This window comes from Galleria mellonella, unplaced genomic scaffold (assembly GCF_026898425.1).
Source record: "Galleria mellonella isolate WM207_F2 unplaced genomic scaffold, CSIRO_AGI_GalMel_v1 utg33, whole genome shotgun sequence".
Classification (NCBI taxonomy): domain Eukaryota; kingdom Metazoa; phylum Arthropoda; class Insecta; order Lepidoptera; family Pyralidae; genus Galleria; species Galleria mellonella.
In genome coordinates, this window is record NW_026442079.1 from 4,819,094 (window position 1) to 4,843,555 (window position 24,462).

Sequence of the window (24,462 nt, forward strand, 5' to 3'; positions counted from 1 at the left end):
GAGAGGACGGGATTGGGGGAAGGATTTTAGGGTCAGAACAGGGATGGATATAGGATAGGTATCCGAACTCCCTCACTCACCATACGGAATGAAGTCGCACTAAAAGTGCGGTCACTTAGCGTCGGTAGTTTGTAAGGATGTAGTACTTCCTCGATGGAGCCGGCCCATTCACGCTGCAATACCATATAGGGTAAGATGCCACGCCACGCCGTTAAATCGGATTCAAACCCAGTGATCCAAAGGTTGTTGCCTCCGATTCGCCTCGAGACCCCTACCTGACCCGCCAATATGTGCTAGGTAAGAACACCTGTCATCGTTTGGATTACAGCTTAAGTATACCACATAAAAACCTGGAATCCAGAGTCTACAGCCTCTGTGGTATATATCTAGAAGGATAGTATGTTCGAAGCTGTAAAACGTGCAGGCTTTAAATCATGGTGAGAGTCAGCTAGTTTTTTCTCTAGCTTGTTATTAAATTGCTAGTATACCTATAGAAAAGTTGTTTACATTTTTAAGTCTCCATTTCAATATAATCTAAATGCGAATTTAGCAATATGACGACGTCTTCAGGAAATCGCTAGTTTTTATATTTTTTATCTACTTAATAGTACCTACGTAATAAGCAATCCTGACTGTGACTACTAATTATAATTGTGACAAAACATTATAATCAAGGGCAATCACGATGCTACAACAGCCTAATTTATAGCTTTGTGAGAAAAAAATTTGAATGAGCGAAATACTGAAGGTAGATGTAATTATGCACCACAAGATATAGTATGCCAATTAAAATAAATAATAATCTTTTTATATAGGAATCTAGATGACAATGCTTTTTTAGTCTCATTAGACAAAATCAAGGTCTGATGGATGCGTATGATGTATTTTTCAAATCTTCACCTTTTTATTTTGTATAACCTACGTTTTATACCTACTATTTAAATGTTTGCCACTTGTTATATTGCTTGTAGCTTCACTACCTCCCATACACATAATGAATCTTTAAACATAGTTAATTTATTTAAGAATTAGCTGTATCGGTTTTGACCGTCCGCGCGAATATCTATAATATTCAATAGGTGCTATATTAGGATATAACCTATCCGTTTCATAATTTCATTCAAATCTATTGAATAATTTTGCATGAATGTTATTCTTTCATAAATCAAACAAATCGAACATCTAAACATCTATCCATCATTACAAAGTTTCGCATTTATAATGTTAATATGTTTCCTACTTACTAGTTTTTAATTGAGAACTCAGTAATGTTAATTATTTCTGTAGAGGAAAAAAGTAACTGACGATCCGTGGATGGTGAGGAAAAAATACTCACGACTGCATCTATGGATTAGCGAGAAGAAAAAATACCTTTGGGTAAACGTAGATATACCTACAATCTTACTTTAACCCAGCAATACAAATAGTGGCACTCGGCCACGGTATTATTTAACAAACTCCTCTTCCTCGCTTCTTAGAAAATACCTATTGATAGAGGATAAACTTTAGGAAAAATCCTATCAATATTATATTTGTAAAGAAATTTACTTGTTGATAAAAAAAAATTAATAATTTCACGAAATTACTGTTTTGTATATAATACAATAACATTTTATATTATAATTTTTTGTCCCAAATTTTGCACCTATATCTTGTTACATAAATTTTGCTTAGTTGAATATACACATAAGTAAATATACACTTTCACAGCCACGTAGATTATGAGTGATGTCACCAATAAATAGTAGGCATGTTTGGACAGAGTATCTTGTGCATATTTCCATATTTATTTAGTCTAGTAAGTTCAAATGGCTTGCTGCTTTTGTACCGACCTTGGGATATTAGTAACGACTGCGCTTTCTCTCATTACTTGCGATACGATTTGTCCTTTGGAATGGGCATGTCTGACACTATCACTCTGGTTAGTCTTATTTGCAGTTAATTAAAATATTGTCACAAATCTGTTATCGTCTAACACTCATTATACTTAATAATATACAATGTTATAATAATTATTGCACATTAATCTATCTTATTTATTTAGACTTATCTCTACATATTGCATAGTTCACTAATGAACAAGGCTGTTTATTTTCCTGATAACTTAATGATTGCTAAGTAGGAGAATGGAAAATTATTTTACTTAATATATCTAATATATTAGTATATAACCAGTAATAAGAAGATTTACTTTTTTTATACAACTTAGAATGACAAACAAGCTGACGGCCCACCTGATGTAAAATGGTAACCGTCGCCTATAAACATGAGGAGCACCATGGACATAACAGAGTATACTGTTTTACCCATGATACCTCCCATGCGTTGCCATTCCTGAGGATTCAGATGTTATTCTTCTGTACCCAGTAAATTCACGCCATATCCCACCCTTCAATCCGAAACACAGCCATGGAAACACAACTGCTTCACGGTTGAAACACGAATGGGACAGAGGTACCCAAGCAATCGACTTTTGTACAAAGTCTCCCTCTGGTAAATATAATATAAATATAAATAATACACATTCGTTCCCATCATCGGATATTTTCAATACAAGTTTTCCCTATTACCAATTATAGTTTTATTTATTAAGAAATCTGAAAGAGAAGGAAGAAATATAATAAATTCTATCTGTGATTTAATGTGTCATGATTAGTATATTTGTATAATTGAATTGACAGTCGCCTTCAATGTTAACGAATGTATTAGCGACAATTAAAGTTGACCTAATAAGGTGTATTGTTATGGCACACCTATCACTGTTATTAAAAATCTTATCTTTGTCCCAAATAAAAACGAGCCCTGCAATAATTTAGTAACAAAATATCGACTCTAATAACAAAAACTATTACATTTACAATAAAATATTTAGAATAATACCATAGATACTACACAGTTGTGGAGAACTGGTGTCTGAACTGTATGTCTGAAGAACTCGTACCACAAGTCATTAGGTCTCCATCCTGGCATGGAACGATTTATGGGAATTCATACTCGTACAGTGAAGAACTCAAAAGTTATTAGGCTGATCTGACTAGGTTGTTAATAAACGAAAAAGATATATATATATATATATATATATATATATATATATATATATATATATATATATATATATATATATATATATATATATATATATATATATATATATATATATTATATATTATATATATTATATATATACTGAAGTTACTTTGTAACAGATTAATTACACATTTTTTTTATACCACAAAGGTGGCATACAAGCATACAGCCCGTCTGATGGTAACTATAGCCTGCAACACTAGGAATGCCACATGCACGTTGTCGACCTTATATATATTGAGAAGGTAAATTGATATTTTTAAGTGAATCGTTTTATAAAAGTAAGGCTTAAGAAAGTCGTAGAATCTCTGTGCAAACATCGTGTTATATTTACCACGTGCTAGTTTTTTTTAATAAGATGATAATGAAATAGGAAAACCCGCCCGCACTAACGGTATACACTGGCGGGTACAAGTGAGGGGTGATAGGTGAGCATGAAAAGACAGGTCAGTTAGCCTATCGTGATGGATACACCTGGGATTCAGCAATATTGGTTTCCAAGGGGGACCACTTGGAATTTGGCCATATTGCTAGCAATGGAATCGGTGGTCCGCATTACTAACAATCCCTTCCTCTACCATGTGTTAGTGGTATAGACAATAGTGACTATCTAAGGTACTGCTGTTGCAATCAAAATCTACCTTCCAATTCAACCTTTTCTTTTGATCGATGCAGAGACATTGCGAGGCTACCATGTCTTGTCTCACAACATTTGACCAGCGCTAGACAGGAGCCACCAGATTGCGTTATATTTCCATGATATTTTACATAGGTTATCTTTATTTAATTATTATATTATTACAATATATTTATACACTAAAATTATAAAGCGTATTGAATTATAAACTTTTTTGAAGACGCAGCCAGTAAACTTACATAGCTTCATTCATCATTTACACATTATTCCTTGCAATGCATCTAAAGCGAAACTATATAATAATTATATTTAGTGGGGTTCGCCTTTCATCGCGTTTACCTGTAAGTACATACACGTGATGACTCACGTGAGTATATTAATCTACCCTCATTATTCTTCAATTATCAGTCTGTTATAATAAAATTTAAAGTAGGTATATAAATTTTTTTTCTACTTTAGGTATTACGAACACTAAGTGAGATCGACTACGAATGCATAGTAGATATTACGACAGATGGCGACAAGTCGCTACTGATTGTAATACGCTTCCCCATCAACGTTGGGACTAATTGTATCGCCAATGGAGATGTCTTTACGGTGATGAAGAAAAACAAATGTTTGAGACTTTGTGATTTAATAGGAGAAAGAGATGTCAATTCGCCATATTTCATAGTATCTGTGAAAAATAGGCTGCGATTTCGATTCTTGAGCAATAGTAGTATTAATTCTGAAATGAATGTGAGTATTATCATTATGGTTTTCAAAGCGCTCAAACTTTTTTACCGACTTCAAAAAGGAGGTTATCAATTTGATTGAATTATTCCAATTATTTTATGAATTTTATTTAATTATTTTATGAAAATTAAATATTTGAATTATTTCAATTATTTTTTTTTACGCGAGTTATATATGTCTGGTCCAGCCATAAGTTCTGTTAAGAACGAAAATACATTTTTTTATGAAGTAATGTAATATTACTAAAATTTATACATACATATTTATTAATGTCTCAGCAAAAAATAAAAAAATATTCCATTCGAACTGGCCACCTTTGGCTTCTATACAGGCCTCTAATCTGTCTGGCTACGAATCTATGGATTTACGCACTGATTCGAAGAGAAATTTCGCTACTACTTGCTCTAAAGATTTTTTAAAAGACTCGATGTTACCGTGTCGTTTAGAGCAGACCATATCCTATAAAACTGACCATAATTTGAAGTCATAAAGGGTTGAGGCCTGGGCTAGATGAGGGCTAGCTAGGCTAGGCTCTTATAAAGTCCGGAACGTTGGTTTCAAGCCAGGCTTGGGTAGTTCGTGCCTTGTGATCAGGTGCAGAGTCCTGCAGGAAATGTCCACGGTATATTTTTAAAAAGTGTATTGCTGAGAGATTTCACAACACGATCCAAGACTTACGAGAGTATCTTGATACACTTTGGCTGAAATTTTCACTCCTTTTTCACAAAAATGTAGTTTTGTGACTTCTTGATAAGACCCGCCCCACCAAAGCAAATTTAAAATTTTTAATTCAACAATATTTATGGCCAAACTAGTTATGTACAGCTGCTCTTTATATGTTGTATATAGATTTCTTAAATTACATTCCTACTACTACTACTAGTAATCATTACTAATACGTGAAACTGAGTTTATTTGTTACCTCTTAGCGCTTTAACCAATCGGTATATAACGGTAATGTAATCGGTATGTAACATAGGTTTAAATACTATATGGGATGGAGAAATATATAGGCTAATTTACTAAAAGGAGCAATTGTATTTGCATAGCTGAGTTTTGGTTTGAAAGAGGGTATGTGCCAATGAACTTACAGGGTACAGAGGTAGAATGACAACGCATGAAGGGTATCATGAGCGGCATATTATACATTGTAATGTTTATGGTACTGCTCATGTCTATAGGCGACTGTCGCCATTTTTCATCAGGTGGACTTATTTTTGAATGTATTATAATGAAATAGTAACCTCGCCTGCGCTAACGGTATACGATGACGGGGCACCAGTGAAGGGTGATAGGTGAGAATGAAAAGGCAGATCACTTAACCCATCGTGATGAATACACCTAGAATCCAATACGATGATTTCCAACGGCGATTACTAGGAGGTTAACCTGCCCGAGCTGCGGAGTATCAGTCCTATTACTAGCAATGTACCCTACATTGCTAGCAATGAGACTGGTACTCCGCATTACATACAACCCCCCCCCCCCCTCCATGAGGTGAGCTGTCAGCTTGTTTGCCATTCTAAGTTCATAAAAACATCCCAGTCAGTAAATATATTCCGGACGAATATAATGCGGACGAAATCACGGGTAAAAGTTAGTATTATTATAAATGTGAAAGTAAATTTTGTTTGTTAACTCTAAATTTAAAACAACATTTAACAAAATTTTAAAAAGACTTAACCAATAATCACGAGATATGCCATACCCATACTATTAGTCAGCCGATATCACGGCCAAAGTCGAGGGTGACGATTAGTTGTTATATTTATTTTCGTTTCAACCAAAACATTACCTAAACGCATATTAGTTATATTTACACAATGTAATTATTTTGTTTGAATATTGTAAACACATTTGCATAAGTAGTTATAAATTAATTGCTCGTAGATAAGCGGATATCTACATTTACAATGTTGCTTATTAGCAATAAATAGTTATTTAGTTGTACCTTGATTCTATACCAACGTATATATTTGTTAACCTATTTTTTTTTAATGGGTGATAATGCAATAGTAACCCTGCCTGCTCTAACGGTATACGCTGGCGGGGCACCAGTGATAGATGATAGATGACGATGACAGCAGGTCAGTTAGCCCATCGTGAAGAGTTCCACGAGAAGTAACCACGATGGTTTCCGGGGGGAACCACGTGGAGGTCGACCTGATTAGTAACATTGCTAGTATTGAGGCTGTTAAGACCCATCGCTAACAATCCCTTCCCCCCTGTTAACCTATATTTGTCAACATTAAACTTTAAACACATATGGTGTGGTAACTCGGTCTGCACTGTTGGTTTTTACGTTAGCTGGAGGGACGATAGGTGAGGATGAAATCAGGTCAGTTCGCCCATTATGACGTATTTTCCGCAATGCTTTCCAAGAGGATCATGTGGAGGTCAACATGACAATGTTTATTTAACACTAGCTAAAGGGCCCTTAGTCTCCCTCGCTAACAATCGTTCTCCTCTGTTGACAGAACTTTGCTCATTAAAATACATGTATGCAAAAATATGTCGTTGACCTACATTCGATTTAATGACATTGCAGGCTAATTTATATCAAGTTACAGCTACATCGGCTCGAAAGAAACCTTCAGTAGGATGTAACTTCAGGAATGAGACTGTGTGTGTGATCGGAGATGACGAATTTTGCTTTACCAGCGGTGTCGTATGTGATGGCATCAAGAACTGTGGAGTTTCAGATTGGTAGGTCCTATACAGAAATTTTCCGAATATTTTATTTATATTTATTGTATACTAGTGATCCGCTTCAAATACGCATGAATAGATAGAAAGATAAATTAGTACCTGGATCGATAGGAAATAACAACAATACTAAACGTAAGACTGTTCATTAACATCGCGTTTATTTTCTTACTATACATGGAGGAATATATATACACATTATTCGCCTTAATTATAAAACTATTCAGTTAGATAAGAATTAATATCATGATACAAATGTTATCATCTTTCAATTGTTCCCGTATTTTGATTAAAAATTTTAATAAAAAAAAGGGTAATTGTAACTTAAGTGTACTAGTTATTTGGCCTCGGAATTTTTTTGTGGGTTATGATACGTAGGTACTATAAAAGTGTAGTACATTGTTTTATATATATTCAATCATCATTGCAGCGCACGCCAAATAGTGATGCCAAATTTTTAACACCTTAAATATTATTGCAATTATCGTATGACTTTCTAATATTTTAAAAATGAAATAGCTCTTATTACACGTTGGTAACTGCGGCGGATTGGCAATCGCATTAAGCTTTGATGGTATTTTAAGAGCGACGCTGCTGCCCATTCATCGACCATTTAATTTCCTTAGTCGGCTCTTATGATACCCACAGGAAAGTAAGGAGTACCACATTCTACGCCGGGCCACACGGCAATTTTATTACCGTAAATACATACATTACCTACTCCTTTCGTCATTCCGCTGTTCTCCAATCTCAGCAAATATTAAGAACCATTACTTTACAAAAAGAAACATCTTTTTTCTCGTAATAAGTCTCATTACGAGTTCAATCGTTATTAATTTTACCGAAGTATTTTTAACTAAAAACCTGATATCATTACAGAATCTGCTCTAGTAGTCTTTAATTTTGTTTATGCCCAACCGCATTGTGATTATACTTTTGAAAATATCTCGTTCATTAACATGTAAACAATCACCTATATACAGGTTTGATGAACGTAAGTCTGATTGTGCTTTGCCAGTGGAGCGGCTTGGGTATGCTCCCGTCATCACCGTCGCGGCGGTAGTTATTTGCGCAATTGTCGCTGTTGGTCACAAACTAATGCAACATCTACCGCCCACAACTAGCTCTTTCTTCATTTTTAACGCTAACGAAGACAATAGACTATGTATCGATACAATCTTCATGCCTCCAGAGCTGAACTCTAAAGAGACGCTTAAAGTCAAAAGAGGGTCTCTTATTCCGGTAAGTTTACAAATAGGTTTAAATGCATATATTTATACATTCCTCCCTCATCATCATTACATCAGCCGTTAACTGTTCACTGCTGTACATAGGCCTTCCCTATTTTTTTAATGGATGATAATGGAATGGTAACCTCACCCGCGCTATCGGTATACACCGGCGAGGCACCAGTAAAGGATAATAGGTGAGGATGAAGTAGGTCAGTTAGCCCATCGTGACGAATTCAACAAGAATTGTTCACGATGGTTTCCAGGGGGAACCACGTGGAGGTCGACCTAAGAAGGCATATTGCTAGCAATGGGGTTGTCAAACTCCATTGCTAACAATCCCTTTCCCCCCGGCCTCCCCTAGTAGGGGGTATTGCAAGTACTTGCACGCTTGGCAGGCGGATTAGTAACCTCTGTTAGGCTTTGATGACGTTTTAACAGGGGCGCTGCTGCCCTCTACCATTAAATGTCCTAAATCGCCTGTTACGACATCCACGGGGAAGAAACGGTGGCCTATTCTCCCGTTTATTATCATTGTTAATAAGAAATTAAAAAAAAAATCCTTCAAAAACAAAGTTAAGCGGTTCAGTTTTTTATCACAATTATATCCAAAAATGAAAATTATGAATTGTAGTATCAGTAATATTACCTATTATATAGTCTCAATTTCATATGAGAAATGAAATAAAGGTAATTTTACGTAATTTTTATATATTTTAGTACGGAAACCTTGGCGTGTAGGTTCAACTCGCACCTGGCCGATTTTTTGATCTACGATTTTTGTTATCAGTCACCTGAACCATGCTTTGACACATACGTTCTCGACCTATAGCCCTATTTCTTTTTATACAGATATCAAGCTCTTCTTCGACTAGTGATAGCGAATCATTGGCTTCTATCCAAATGGATGAACAGTCCAATATTCTTGCACAAGAGATGCAGACTCTAAATATGCTACAAGTAGGAAATTTCATTTAATATAATTTCGTAGATACAATTTACAAATAAATACTTATAAGTAAGAAAACATAATTAAATATGAAACGGTCTGTTGCACTCGTTGCTTCAAGTCAATCAATGAAGTCAAGGAAAGTAGGGTGTACGGCCATGTAGTGTCTTCTAAACTTATTACAGCGAGGATCACGTTACTTACCTCAAAATTAAATGTGGTGTACCATCAGCATCAATGATCAAATTGCTGTGAGTATATATATTAGCTTATAAGTTTTGACCTACATTTTAATTCTGTTAAGCTAAACATGGTATTTTCAATATCAGGGTACAGAGGGATAACAGCTTAGTCCTCAAGAATGACAACGCATGGGGGTATCATGAGCGAAACAGTATACTCTTATATCTATGGTACTGCTCATGTCTATAGGTGACGGTTACCACTTTCCATCAGGTGGACCCATCAGCTTGTTTGCCATTTTAATTTGTATAAAAAAAAATTAGGAAACTTCTCAATTTATAAGAATTATGTTAAGCATTCATAATAATCCAAGGACCCCTTGGAAAGAAAATTCATTAAAAAATATTATTTTCAAGTACCTAAATACTTAATGAGAGAATTAAAATCTTTTGTTTTCGAAATATCAAAAATATATCCCAAGGAAGGTAGACGTCAAACAGGCCACTAGTCGTATAACTAAAAACCAAAACCTTAAGTAATATAAATAAAAACAAATTATGCCGACGTCAAAATTTAAACAATTGAGATAAGGGTAAGAAGAAGATGATATTTTTAGGCGATCAATCGCTGCTCGATCTTTTAGGGAGTCTCATTATCCTAAAATAACCTACCGACAATGTTTCGGGTTTTATACTCTCATTTATCTTCTTACTAATATGAAATTGTAATTAGATGATGTCTTTACCTAAGAGATATTAAAGAAAAATTGATATGAGCGGTCTTAATAAAGACAATATTAGTCAAAACAATAGTTTTTAGTTATTTTTTTCTGACTGACTGTATATTTCATCCGGCGTCGGGTAAAATTACTACACGAAATTAGATATGGATTTAAGAATTGTATCCATGAAGGTCTTAAAAACTGGTGTATGTTTAATCTCGATACGCCATATAGGAATGGTCTATTTTTTTTATTTTTCTACTTCTAAAATTATATGAAAAGTATATGAAATAAGGTGCAAAGTACTCTATGGTAGATACATATAAAATTTATTGCCACAGTTCGGTAAGCGAAAGTATGGATGCTCTTAATTTGTTTTTGAAAATTGACAAATACATAATTATGTTTTGCCACACTTTGGTAAGCTGAAGTTATAAATGCAACTAGTAACCGAAATGATTCGTTTGCAATTTCTAGAAATTAACAACTTAACATAGCCACAAAATGCAGATGTATTTGATGTAATGTAAATAATATGAAATATAGATAATAAAACCTCCTTCTTTTAGATGACGCTCGATTCATTTTTCTAATTCACAGAAACAAAAGAAACGGCAGAGACGTACTACTATGCATACAGTAAAGGAGAAAATACAGAACAGGTTGCGATCCGTAACGGTAAAAGAGAAGTCAACAGAAAGAAATCGACAAGTGTTTCAAGTTTAAAAATTACCTACAAGTCTTAAAAATGGTAAAACTGTAAAAGGCATCAAAATTTATTGTAAATATATACCACATAACACATTTAAATTTTTAGGTTCGATTCTGAAGCACCATTTCTGTAAATCAAACTATAATTAAAATTTTAATTTGATACCAACAGGAGCGAACTTTTTATTATAATAACTAAGTAGATTTAATAAATATTGTTAATTATAATGTTAAATTTAGTTCCATAAAACAGCATTATATCGAAATTATAAAATTAAAATTGACTACTCTATGAGAAAGGCCTATGTTTAATGAATAAATCAAATTACAATATTAAGTGAAAAGAAATAGCCCCTCAGAATCGACCCCATGTGTTGTCTGACTTCTTTGATTATATAGATAAAGCATGAAGCCTCAAAAATCGGTTAACATTTTACAAGCCAATTGTCAAATTAGCCGACTCTTTTTTTTATCAGGATTGTATATATTTATGCATAACAAATATCTTGACGTCTTATTTAATAAATAAATAAGTGTTTACACATTAAATAAATGCAGAACTTTTAAGACAAACTAAATATAGAAGTTATAAAGGAATCAACTATTTAACACGGAAACTGGTATGAAAAAGTTCACCCGTTTTTCTCGAAGTATGTCTATGGAGACTATTTATATAACCTAAGCTTATATAAATTACATCTCTGATATATATACCTAAATTTCTACACCTTTATTAAAAAAAAATCACTAATGATTAATTTCATATTAAGACAGATAATGTTATGATATTAACTCTTGTTACCTATCTAATAAATAGTTTCTGATAATTATGTAGAAAGAGAATGCTCAGGCAAAGGTAATGTACTATCCTCAATACTTTGTATGTTATAATATTAGTACAAATAATATTTAAACCACTATATAAACAGTATTTAACAAAACTGATTTAATACTCTTATTATTCAGTCAGTATAATATTAATTTGCAATTTTATGTGCGAAAATCTACAGATTATTATAATAAAATTATTACTTTAAATAACTTTTATTTTTGAATACTTTTTGTTTAGACATTAACAGATATTATATATGCTTTTATAATAAATCCATCTAAACATGTATTAATCTTTTATTGAAGTTAACCTATCACTGGGCATGATCCTATCTAGAACCTTCTATTATAATTTGATAGTTTTGTGGAATTACTGTTTTATGAACCATCACTTACTGTTTTATAAATGTTGACAAATCTTTATATTGAAACATACAATAAAGATTTCCCTGTGATATTAAATTAAAATTTTAATTTTAGAGAATAGTCACCTTAGAATCAATCCTTTTTGTGAGAGGAAAAAATTGATAGTAATAGGGTCCGACTCCCTGTTGCTAGCAAGTTACCCTAACAGGTCGAATTCTACACGGAGCCTTCTTGAAACCATTGTGGTTTATTATTAATGAATTCATTGCGATGGGCCATGCACTGATCTTTTACCTTCATCACCTCTCACTCGTGCCCTGATAGCTTTTACCCTTAGTACAGGTGAATTATCATAAACAGTTTTCTGTAATTCTATATGCCAGACATAGATTAAGGATAGCAAGGAGCTTGGAGTAGGTAATTATACATTTTTTGAACATTTGTACAAAGTCAGCAATTCCTCTTTTTCTTAACATGGAACTGAAAACTTATTCAAGACATTCAAAATTTCAATTAAATATTTAATAATCTATTATATATTTAATTCTACGAGGGTCATTTGAAAAGTTCTTAGCCTAACATATTTAATGAAACCACACGATTTTGAGTTTATTTTTATTTTTCAACATACTCTCCTACGAGCTCAAAACACTTTTTCCGTCGACCCGGTAAGTCTTCGATACCAGTTTTAAAAAAATCTTCATCTAACTCCTCAAAATAAGCGTCTACGGCGGCTATGACCTCTTCATTTGTAAAAAAATGTTTACCACCTAAAAATTTTTCAGCTTTGGGAACAGATAAAAGGTGCTAAATCCGGTGAATATGGGGGATGAGGTAACAATTCGAAGCCACATTGATGGATTTCTGCCATGGATTGCACAGAGGTGTGAACACGCGCATTGTCCTGATAAAACAAGACTTTTCTTCTCAACCCTGGACGTTTTTCTTTGATTTCTTCTCTCAAACGATGCAACAGGTTGCAATAGTAATCGGAGTTTATTGTTTCACCCTTTTTTAAATAATCCACGAGAATTATACCCTTCGCATCCCAAAAAACGGATGCCATGATTTTGCCCGCCGATAAAACCACCTTTGCCTTCTTTGGGGTCGGCGATCCTGCTCTTTTCCATTGTTTCGAATATTCTTTTGTCTCGGGTGTATTGTGATGAACCCAGGTTTCATCCATGGTTATAAATCTTTCAACAAATTCTACTGGATCAGCTTCATATAACTCTAAACAGTCGCGAGAAGTTGTGAGTCGGTTGCGTTTTTGTTCCACTGAAAGCAGTCGCGGTACCCACCTCGCAGACACCTTAGAGAATCCAAGTTCAGTAGTAATTATATAATGTGTTTGCTCAGATGAGATGCCTAGTCTTAGCTATCTCTTCGACAGTCAATCTTCGATCAGATAAAATTAAATCACAGATTTTTTTCTTTATTTTAATCAGTGGAAGCAGTCGAAGGCCAGCCACTACGGGGCTTATCTTGAATGGTCTCACGACCATGTTTAAACTCTGCCACCCAGTTTTTAACAGTCGCATACGAAGGAGCGGACTCGCCCAAAGTAACAGACATGTTTTCATGAATAGCTTTTGGAGTTAAACCTTTCAAATCCAGGTATTTTATCACTGCACGATGTTCAATTTTATCCATTTTCAAAAATAGCTCTGATTTGACTTACGGTATTACGTGTAAACGAACAATGAGTTACTGTGAGTAAACTAAACTGTGCATACATGTTGCTAAATAATGTAACTACAAAATAAGGGTAGTTATAAAAAAAACCAATGACTAACCATGTTAGGCTAAGAATTTTTCAAATGACCCTCGTACATTCTATGAACTGTTAAGTCTGTAGAGCCTACCTTAGCTACCAATTTTAGGAGACTATATAAAGGGACTACTGAATTGTTTTGCCTATCAGGTATTAATATTTAAATAAAATGTTTCACACGGGTAAAAAGAACTTTTATTTATAGTTTTTAAAATACAATACTAATGCAAGAAAAAGAAAATAAGTTTATCAGGGTTTCAAGATAAAATACAAGTAATTACCTGGTTACAAATAAGACTTGTCAATTTAAATAACAAAAAAATATGCAAAGTATATAAATAAAAAAAGAGGCTATATAAAAAAAAAATCAGTTGGGGCTTTGGAATCTGCACATTTCTCTATTAGTGTATATACAAATCATTAATTTCATTGCACAATGTCTCATTCCTGGAGATTTCAATTTAATTCCTCGTTAAATCTCCTAAGATTTTTTAAAACTGTAAACATAATTTAATGTTAATCAAAATATCGCGCAAATACAAACAATATAATATATTAAAATTTAAAAGTGACAAAAATATCACATCTCTGATTCATGATAGCAATGCAGTTCCATATCATAAATCTCCCCACAAGATTTTTCAACAAGACAAAAAAAATTGATGTTAATGTACATAGATCTTATTTCAAATGTCTGCAACAACATTAAAACGGACAATCTCAAGTTGACAGACAGACAAGACAGTAAGTTGTAAAGTGTGTGTGTGGCACAGCTAGAATAAACATGCACTACATAGAGGGGGTGTGCCACACCATTCAGATACCGAGGGATTAGGCCTGGCTCTCATTTGTAGTTGTCTCGATAGTGGTGCCAGCAGGTTTCGCATTATTTTTCGGCTTGGCCTGTGGCTGTGGAGACGTTGTGGTGGCCGGAGCCTCGCCTTCCTGGGCGTTCTGACGTTGGTTTGAATTTTGCTGACCTGGCTGGCCCTGTTGTCCCTGGCTGGGTCCACCTTGTCCCTGTTGGTAGTTGCGTGGGCGCATACGGCGATACCCGCCGCGGTTCATCGGCCCTGGGCCCCCACCACGACGACCCCCTCGGAAGTTACGGCGGAAATAGCTAATAATAAAAAAAAATGAATATTGTAAGTCATCATTAAAAATGAATAAATAAATTGATACCAAATATTGAATTAAAATTGGTGATATGACACTTACCTACGCTGTGGTGGTGCTCCGCATCCCTCCTGCCCTTCATCACCCTGTGCGCCCCCCTGATTGGGCGGGGGCCCACGACGTCCCATGCCACCTCTACGTGGAGTGCCTTCACCGCCACGTCCGCCGCCTTGACGGGGGTAATATCTACAAAATTAATATACATGGTAGCCATAAATCATTAGCCGTTTACAAACTAACAGATACCACTTATATTTTGGATTGGTATATTTATAAGAAAATATTTATCATACTAACTGGCGATGGAAGCCGCGGCGTTTATCAGCTGCATAAGGTGAGCCCTTTACTGGCTCACCGCCGGGACCAGTTACTCCTGACGCTTCATAGCCTTTCTCCCCGGCGACCACGGCAAACTCCACCGCCTCCCCGTCGCCGACCGAGCGCACAGCCTTGCGTGGGTTGTTCCGGGCTATCGCTGTTTGATGTACAAACACATCCTCCTTGGTGTCATTTCTGTAATTTTTAGTAGATTATATACATAAAATCACTATAATATGGTAGTATTTTGTGACTTATCATTCTCACTTCATACCTGTTAATGAAACCGTATCCACTCTTCACATTGAACCATTTCACGGTACCGGAAACTTTCTCAGCTAGAAATTAAAAATTAAGTTGATTAATAATTTAGTTATTGATTCGATTATAAAACAATGCAGAAAACTTATTAGATGAAATGTACTGTTGTATGTACATTATACTGTAGTTAATTAGAGAAGGTAAATGACAACTATTAATTTATATCAGTAGAGGAAGGATGGAGGATTAAAGATGACATGAATTCTATTTATAATGTAAAATTCAAGTTATTGATTGTATATTGACTCTGTTTTAAATACAAATATAATAGGTAATATTATTTAAAAACTACTTCAATAGACTTACATATTACACTCATTGTAATATTAATACACTCGCATAACACAAGTCTTCTGTATTTGTATAGAAATATTATATTTCTTAGTAGATGTGCTATTATTTGTGCATTTAATTCTTTTATGAAAAAACAGTTTATTTTTTATGTACCTTCAATTTTATTGTGCATAATTTATGTACACGAGATCATAAGATTAAATAGCTTGCAGGTTTGCAATTTATAAAGAAAACAATTCTTTATTGTATATACTTATAGCCAAACAATGCTAAATTATAAATAAATATTAACACAATTTAAAATAAAATTACTCGCTAATAGCATGACAAATATTTATCCCCAACACTTGAAACTCGCTAGAGGCAAATTTTTAAGCATTTATTATTATTATATACAAAATTATCGGGAAGTATATATTTTATCAATTGGTTATTATTTAACAATAAAAATACAATAAAATTGTTTAAAATAAGCATATAAAAAATAACTGTTTATCATGAAGTAAGCCAATTTAGAGCGATATCACTTAATGAAGTAGATTAAAGGAATATTATGAATTTAAAAACTAAATAACACTAAGCATTAATATGGATAATCACGTGTTATATGACGCGACACAATATTTACAAAACAGTAATAATCATGCCACGTGTCACCTAAATTTAAGTGAATTCGAAGTGCATAAGTAATTACTGAATAGGACGCATCCCCGGTATTGATTTATTCAACGCGATGCTCAGATGCTTCCACTCGGCGGCACAATGCTGCCGGGGTCAATATACGATCAATAACTATTCGAACTAGGCCATCAAGAAATAATTCTCAAATTACATGTCATATTTTTAGCTGAGAAACATATCCAAGATAAATAAATATAATTAGAACTAAAGAAATAGGAGATTTTGAAATTTAGTGACCATGTGCTTTCACTAACATAGAATGCCGGTCACACAAAACTAAGATGGCGCACTCACCAATGACTTGCTTTTGTTTAGCTGATTTCGTTTGTTGCGGTTGGGCTGGTTGCTCTTGCTGCTGCTGCTGCTGTTGGGGCTGCGGCTGCGGCGCCTTTTCGGTATCAGCCATGGTGTAATTGGCGAACGGCGATGGTGGCTAGATGGTAAAAATCTCCACGACCTCTCCTCGATGTTCACCGCTCTTCTTTGATAGTTGCGATTGACAACTTCGTACTTAGCTTGCGGCTCGCTTCAGTTGGTTGAAGTGGATTTTTAGTGGAAGGGGAAATAGAGTTGCCAGTATCAACTAACTTTATCTAAGTAAAGTCGAATATTTCTCTATCTACGTTATACTTATATTTAATAATATGTAATAAGTCAACTCATCAAATAAAAGATCATCGAAGAGCACTTGTGTGACTTATAATTTTAGGTTAATTTAAATTACTTGGCCTACTATATTTATAATACCTAATTATTTTGCACTTTTGTACATAGATTTAGTATAATGTACTTATAGTTTATATACATATATATATATATATATATATATATATATATATATATATATATATATATATTCGACAAAAATTATCTAGATAAGAACTTCGTAAATGATCAATCTTACTTTAACTGTTGATTAACAGTTTAAGAATTACAGATAATTAAAAAACAGCAAACAAAGCAATTTGTTTACATTATAAATTATATAGAAAAATTTACACTAAAAAAAAAAGAAAACAATAACATGTTTAGATTATAAAGTATGTTTATACTACATGTATATTAGCGCAAGATAGACATAAGGCTTTCATTTATACATTATAAATTCAAATTAGATTTGGTGGCAATATAAAAAAACAAGTTCTATATATTTTTACGTTTGAAGTGAAAATAGTTTAAAATTAATATAGAGGGAACGACATGGATGTCGACCTAATGTGGCATATATATAACAATGAGGCTGTTTAAACTCATTACAAATAATCCTATTCCCCCATCTATAAAACTTAACAGTTATTTAGATGTCAATTCTTTTCTCGACGAAAACAACCAGGCTTATTTTTAATATACTTACCTACTCATATAATATTTGGCATTCGTTTTACGTTTATGTTTTTAATGGGATATTATTACTTTATGTAAAGAAATTATAATAATAAGAAATTATTTAACATTCAAAAGTGATTTATAAAATCAATTTTTGTTATTATGCTTACGCTAAATAGTTTCCTTTTTCGTGGTATGTAATTTTCAAAATGTATAATAAACATTTATAAACAACAGGAACCAAATCGGAGATCTTGGAAATTATACATACTTTTAATACTCGTATTTTCAAATATAATTACAAAAATAAAATATACTCACAACTGTAACCCTGTAGTAGTCAAAGTCATAAGTCGTGCGTGGCTATTGTGATGAACATAACATTAACCATAATGTAAGGTTTCCTTTACCGGAGAGTGAATCGGAAATTAAATTGACACAAAGTTTTTGGTGTTAAAGTCTGTTAGCCCAATAATAAACCACTCGGGGTAAATGGATTGTTAGAAATGGGGATTAGTAACCCTATTACTAGCAATATACCCTATCAGGTCGACCTCCTCGCCGTTCTCCCTGGAAACGGTCGTGTTTAATTCATTGGTGAATTTGTCACGATAGGCTAACTGACTTGCGTCATTTTCACCTATCATCCTTTACTGATGCCCAGCTAGTGTAAACCGATAGCGCAGGCGGGGTCAATATCCCATTATCATCCATTAAAAAAAAATAGTAAACCACTAGGCCATAACGCTCTACTGAGATTTTTTTTCTATTATAATTTTGACAGGCGCTAAGTGTTAATCAAAATCGAAAATTGCTTGATAAAATTTTAAATAATAGTAGTACACTGTTTTTTAAGTTTTTCATTTGTATACACAAGATTACTCAGCTGAGGGCCATCAAATATCTAGATTATCAAAATGAAATAGGTTTTTGTTTTATACTCGTATGTTAGCTAGTCAGTGATGTAAGTATCGATTTTTAGACATTAATATCTGAATAGCCGTTTGAGCCGTACTTAGCAAATAATAAGATAGAAAAAAGGATGTTAGAAAGAACGACCATAAACAAAGATGTCCCGTGTGGTCCCGGCACAGAGTAGATCACCCCTTCCTTTCTCATAAGTATCGTAAGAGACAACTAAGTGAGAGGATGGATTGCTGTCCATCTGCGTCCCTCTTAAAACATATCCAAAACCTAACTGGGGTTGCTCATCCGCCTGCTTATGGAAGGCTTATGTTCAGTAATGGATAGTTAAATGTTGATATGATGATAATGAAGGGGTTTGTAATAAATAAACATAGTTTAATGTGTTTATATTGATAAAATATCGAGTTGTTAAAGTGTCAATGTCAAAAACTACAAATGGTTCGTGTAATATACAAGGCTGCTGCATTATCAGGTCTTAGCTTGAACTTGGTTTCCAGGGGAGACCACGTGGAGGTTGACTTGATGGGTATATTGCTAGCAATGGGACCGGTAATCCGCATTACTAACAATTCTCCCAGATGAACTTGATACACCGCTGCGTATCTATATATTGTAGAATCATCACAAATATTATATGCAATTGGACAAAAAAAAAATAATTTAATCCAAATAAAGGTCTGAATGTCTATGAGCTGAAATAAATACTATAAGAATTACGTGAATTTTTGCATTTTTTCTACTTGAAATCCATATACATCCGGACCTACCACACGAGCACATTTACAAAACACGCACATTGTGTCTGTCTCGTTTTTATGATTGCATTGATGGGTGAAAATGGTATGGTAACCCCGCCTGCGCTAACGGGATACACTAGCGGAGCACCAGTGAAGGGAGATAGATGAGAATGAAAACAGGCCAGTTAGCCCATCATGATGAATTCATAAGGAATTAACCATGATAGTTTCCAGGGGGAACCGCGAGGAGGTCGACCTGGTTGGGTATATTGCTAGCAATGGGATTCTCAGTCTCCATCATTAACAATCCCTATCCCCCCTTTATGATTGCATTGCCAGTCTGTCATTAGGTACATGAGAATAAAATATTACGTCTATGTTGTCTCTCTTAATTACGAATCTTGTAAATAGTTTGCAATAGCCTAAAATTGCTCCGTAATAACTGGTATTCTTTATTTTTCAAGTTCTATATTATTTAAAATTATTAGCGAGGGACCGTTTGGGCTGCCTCTGTAGAGCGATTGAAAAACTAAAATTTATTAACTTTCATTAGTTCTATTTATTGCTACATGATCGCTAATGGTGCTGTTTATCGGCTGTGGGTAATCAATCGAAACTTATCATAAACATAGTTAAATTTTCATTTCATTTAATAATTTAAAATAACTAGATTAAAAATATAGTAAGTAACATACTTACACCTACTTTAAAAAAAATATACTTTGAAAATAAATATCTAGTATTACTAGTTCGATAGCAGAGCACTTTTTAAATAGTCAGTCAGAAACATTGAAAATTGTATAATTGTTTGTGGCATTTTAGAGATAAACTGTAACGTTTCAACTCTCCATTAAACTAAAACTAGAATTGTACTTGCGGTTTATCGGATAATTAATCAAGAGGGTATGCCTTAATTTTAAAATTAACTTGTCAACAATTATTTAATAATTGCTATCTATGGGGGGGGGGGGGGAGGGACTGTTAGTAATGGAGACTAAGGGTCCTATTACTAGCAATATACCCAACCAGGTCGACCTCCCCGTGGTCCCCCCTGGAAACCATCGCGCTGAATTCCGAGTGTATTCATCATGATGGGCTAACTGACTTGCTCTTTCATTCTTACTTATCATCCCTCACTGGTATCCCGCCAGCGTATACCTTTAGCGCAGGTGGGGTTATCATTCATAATAAAAAAGATTGTTATCTTTCTTAATTTTGACATATTTTATATGTATTGCAGTAATTACCTGCAAGTTGTTTCGCGCGGTTTTGCCCCCGTGAATCAGATAGGTATAACTTAGATTATATAAATAGAGCTTCGAGCCTCAAAAACGAGGCAACTTTTTGTCAGCGAATTGTCAAATTAGTTGGTACTAAAAGTTGCTTCGTAATCTTTTTTTATTATTGTTCTATAAACTTACTTCGTATCTTGACGTGTCTATTTCTAATTAAAATCAGTTTTTGCACTCTAAAAAGGCACAAATCTTATAATTATAAGACGAAAACTAGAACTGATAATAAAAAATAACTTATAACCGTCTTTATCTTAAAATTAAAGCGTAAATACTATTAAAATTATTCACATTTTTTTTTAAAGAATTTGATCCATTTTTAAGTGTTGCAAGTATCTGAAAAATTTTTCTATTTAATTAAAATTTCGGAAATGAGGATTTTTTTAATAAGAATTGAATTGATGTTAAGAACAATATATTATACGTATACGTATAAAAAAAACAAACGTTCTAAAAAAAACTCAATGTCAACAGCCAGTATTAAAACTCCAATACGCCCTCTTAATCTTAATATGGATATTGATCAGCAGCTGTTTGATTGTTGACTGATTGCCGCAATATAATACGATAGCGTTAATATGCTCCGTCAGTTCAGAGAGTAAGACATGGATGTACACCGCTTCTCTTACCGCCTCCAATATTATATATTTCGCCTCGGTAAACGAAGCCTTTTTCACCACTAGCCAAAGTTACTAAACAATCACGCGATATGAAATTATTCATCAGATCACGCCGTCCAGTCACATGATTTGTGGCTCCCGAGTTAATGTATAACGAGCTTTCTTTATCCGCACTAGCAATGATGCCGACAAAACACAGTTTCCAGAAAAACTCTTTTCACTGCTACAATCTTTTTTTAGTTGCCTTTCCTGTCTACACTTCCAGTACCACGGTTTTTTCTTACGATAAGAAGTTTGCTTCGTGTTCCTTAATTCGCCTTTGTTTCCTTACGCGTCACTAGTTCCGGATGTACTCGTACTCGAAGCTGAAGTGCTTTTTTTTCCAAGAAAACAAGCACTCATTCGATTCATCGCGAGTTGTCCAACGCTTATCTTGTAATTATTTAGTCTTCACTAAACCCACTAATATTACAATTCCCGAGTGCTCACGTGCCATGATCATGGATTCGTACTCTGATGATAAAAGTTGCAGCATAATTGCCCAAAGAAACTCATCATCGATAGTTGTATTCGTACTTGCTAACTGTAGAGCATACAATAAAATTTGATCGACATACGTCTTCATACAAACAAAGTCCTCCAGTTTGATTGAACAAAGACTACGTAATATCTTCAATCGCATACCAAGACCTTTGTCATCGTATGCACCTTTCAAAGCATTCCAAGCTTGCTTTGCTTTCTCAGCTTTCCCATAAGATGAGAAAAACAACATTTTTCAACTCAAATCAATGATTTTCCTTGTCGTCCAGCCGTTTTCTTATTTCAGGTTACAAGCTATCATCTGCACAAATGCATTTTCATATATTTTCAAAAGTAAGAGCATTCTGCCTAGCAAATTTCCAATCTACATAGTTCACCCGTCCTTTAAGTTTTTCGAACGAGACTGACAAATTACTCTTGTATCATGTTATCATGAAAATTTTCCACTTACAAAAAAAAACGAGTCAGCTAATTTTAAAATTACTTAAGGCCAAAGATTATACTATATTACATTTTATTTAAAAAAATGTCATAGTTTTTTTTTTTTTTTTTTTTATTTCTGGCATTCTGTTACATTTTACGTTAATATCAAGTATAAAGCCGGATAGTAGATTTGCGGCCGGATAGGTCGAATCCAAAACAGGAAACCAGCTTGTTGCCGGATATATGTTTCATCTCTAGTTATTAAAGAAAATATTTTAATCTTTGTGTCGACCTTGTATCCAAAGTGCAGATTACATAATAATTACACTAAAGTTAAATCCAGTATGTTGCCGCATACTGTGGCCTTGACTAGTCTTAATAACTTTAGCGGAGGCGGGTCCAGACGAGTGGTTCTGTTGGCTGCGACCATAGAACACTTGCATGAGTGAATACTTGACCCTTGTCAACCAATTAAATATTTATAATTATTGAATGCTGCGAGTAAAAACACAAGTGTTAATTGTAATCAACAATGCTATACCATTTTATTATCTTTCATACCTTGTTTATCTTTTTCCTTCATAGTATTTATTTATTTATTCTTTTGCGCACATTAAAATATATGTATATACAGATCTGTCTCAGTGATTCTTTTCTTTCGTGAGACTTTATAGCAATAACTACCCTTACAGGTAGATATAGATTGTCAAAGAATTAAATATGTGCCAGTAATATATATATATATATATATATATATATATATATATATATATATATATATATATATATATATATATATATATTGACAGAGGCACCGTGGGCAGAGGAGTTGCTGGATTGCCATTTGGTAAGGCTTTTTGAGTGCCAATAAGAGTTTCAATTATGATTCCCATTGGTCTTGCATAGTATTCTTGATTTGTAGAATACGCATTGCATAACGAAGCTATGCGATAATCGGATCCCATTAATGTTGGAGTACTATTTGAAGTCATGAGATGTTGAAGAAACCTTTAGAAAAAAATAAAAATATTTGATATTCTATGAATTCATTTTTATGAAATATTAATCTACATTCTTAGTTATGACTGCATATTTCTTTTGTATCAAAGAGTGAATGAATTACATCAGCAATCTGTAATATATATATATATATATATATATATATATATATATATATATATAGAAAATAGACCAAAACTAAGTTCAAAGTCCGATGTTATGTTACTTTAATCTAGAAAAATGTTGATAATATAATTTTGTGGAGCAATTTAAATGATATGACGATAAATATAAACAAATGTTATCATAATAAAATTACTGAGGAAAAAATACTTGACTATTAAGTACATCAAAATATACCTAATATCGCTAGTGCAAAATTAAGACATTATATGTAGTAAGATCACACATACATTTTTCTTAAATTGGGTGATTCAGCCCTTAATTGTCCATTGCTGAACATAAGCCATAGAACATTTGGGGAGTATTGGCAGTAGTTGCCACACTTAGCAGGCGGATTGGCAACCGCAGTTAGGCTTTAGAAATGTTTTAAGAGGGACGCTACTGCCCATCCCTCACCTGCCTTTAGTCGCCTTTTACGATACCCACGGGAAAAGAAAGGGATGGCCTATTCTTTGCCAGGACCACACAGCCTTGATTAATTAATTAATAATCAGTAATCCAATATATAATAGCGAAATGAAAGATCCTATATAAATTAATATATATCCAACTGTTATGGGCGATGTCAAAATGATTAATGACCTTTTTTCTGTCTCAGAAGAATTCAATATATAGATATCGAAACGGTTTTTAATAATATTTTGTAAACGCGTATTGTTTGTTACAACTAAAGAGATAAGATAGTCATTATACCGA

At 33.7% G+C, this 24,462-nt stretch overlaps 3 protein-coding genes across 3 annotated transcripts in view; 1 reads left to right on the forward strand and 2 right to left on the reverse strand.

Moving 5' to 3' along the window:
- Positions 1–1,973, reverse strand: part of LOC113518703 (facilitated trehalose transporter Tret1-like) — a 36,086-nt gene extending 34,113 nt beyond the window's left edge. The window contains exon 1 of the mRNA XM_031911428.2: positions 1,833–1,973. The gene's annotated coding sequence lies outside the window, so the exon portion shown is untranslated. The remainder of the gene's footprint in view (positions 1–1,832) is intronic.
- LOC113517784 (uncharacterized) lies at positions 1,582–11,960 on the forward strand. The gene is made up of 6 exons (XM_031911430.2): positions 1,582–1,921; positions 4,184–4,462; positions 7,008–7,165; positions 8,149–8,407; positions 9,247–9,354; positions 10,848–11,960. The coding sequence occupies exons 1-6, from the start codon at positions 1,751–1,753 to the stop codon at positions 10,971–10,973; spliced, it is 1,101 nt and encodes a 366-aa protein (XP_031767290.1). The 5' UTR covers positions 1,582–1,750; the 3' UTR covers positions 10,974–11,960.
- Positions 11,961–14,107: 2,147 nt separating this feature from the next.
- On the reverse strand, positions 14,108–17,231 carry LOC113518714 (Y-box factor homolog). The gene is made up of 5 exons (XM_026903684.3): positions 17,014–17,231; positions 15,698–15,761; positions 15,403–15,618; positions 15,148–15,291; positions 14,108–15,049 (listed from the first exon to the last, which is right to left on the reverse strand). The coding sequence occupies exons 1-5, from the start codon at positions 17,123–17,125 to the stop codon at positions 14,761–14,763; spliced, it is 825 nt and encodes a 274-aa protein (XP_026759485.1). The 5' UTR covers positions 17,126–17,231; the 3' UTR covers positions 14,108–14,760.
- Between the last annotated feature and the right edge of the window lie 7,231 nt (positions 17,232–24,462).

Excerpts from the sequence above, each read along its gene's own strand:
- LOC113517784 (XM_031911430.2), top strand. The coding sequence starts at position 1,751 with ATGTTTGGACAGAGTATCTTGTGCATATTTCCATATTTATTTAGTCTA. Across the intron at positions 1,922-4,183 it reads TGTCTGACACTATCACTCTG|GTATTACGAACACTAAGTGA; the intron begins GTTAGTCTTATT and ends TTTCTACTTTAG. Across the intron at positions 4,463-7,007 it reads GTATTAATTCTGAAATGAAT|GCTAATTTATATCAAGTTAC; the intron begins GTGAGTATTATC and ends ATGACATTGCAG.
- LOC113518714 (XM_026903684.3), bottom strand. The coding sequence starts at position 17,125 with ATGGCTGATACCGAAAAGGCGCCGCAGCCGCAGCCCCAACAGCAGCAG. Across the intron at positions 15,762-17,013 it reads TAAACAAAAGCAAGTCATTG|CTGAGAAAGTTTCCGGTACC; the intron begins GTGAGTGCGCCA and ends TTTAATTTCTAG. Across the intron at positions 15,050-15,147 it reads GGAGCACCACCACAGCGTAG|CTATTTCCGCCGTAACTTCC; the intron begins GTAAGTGTCATA and ends TTTTATTATTAG.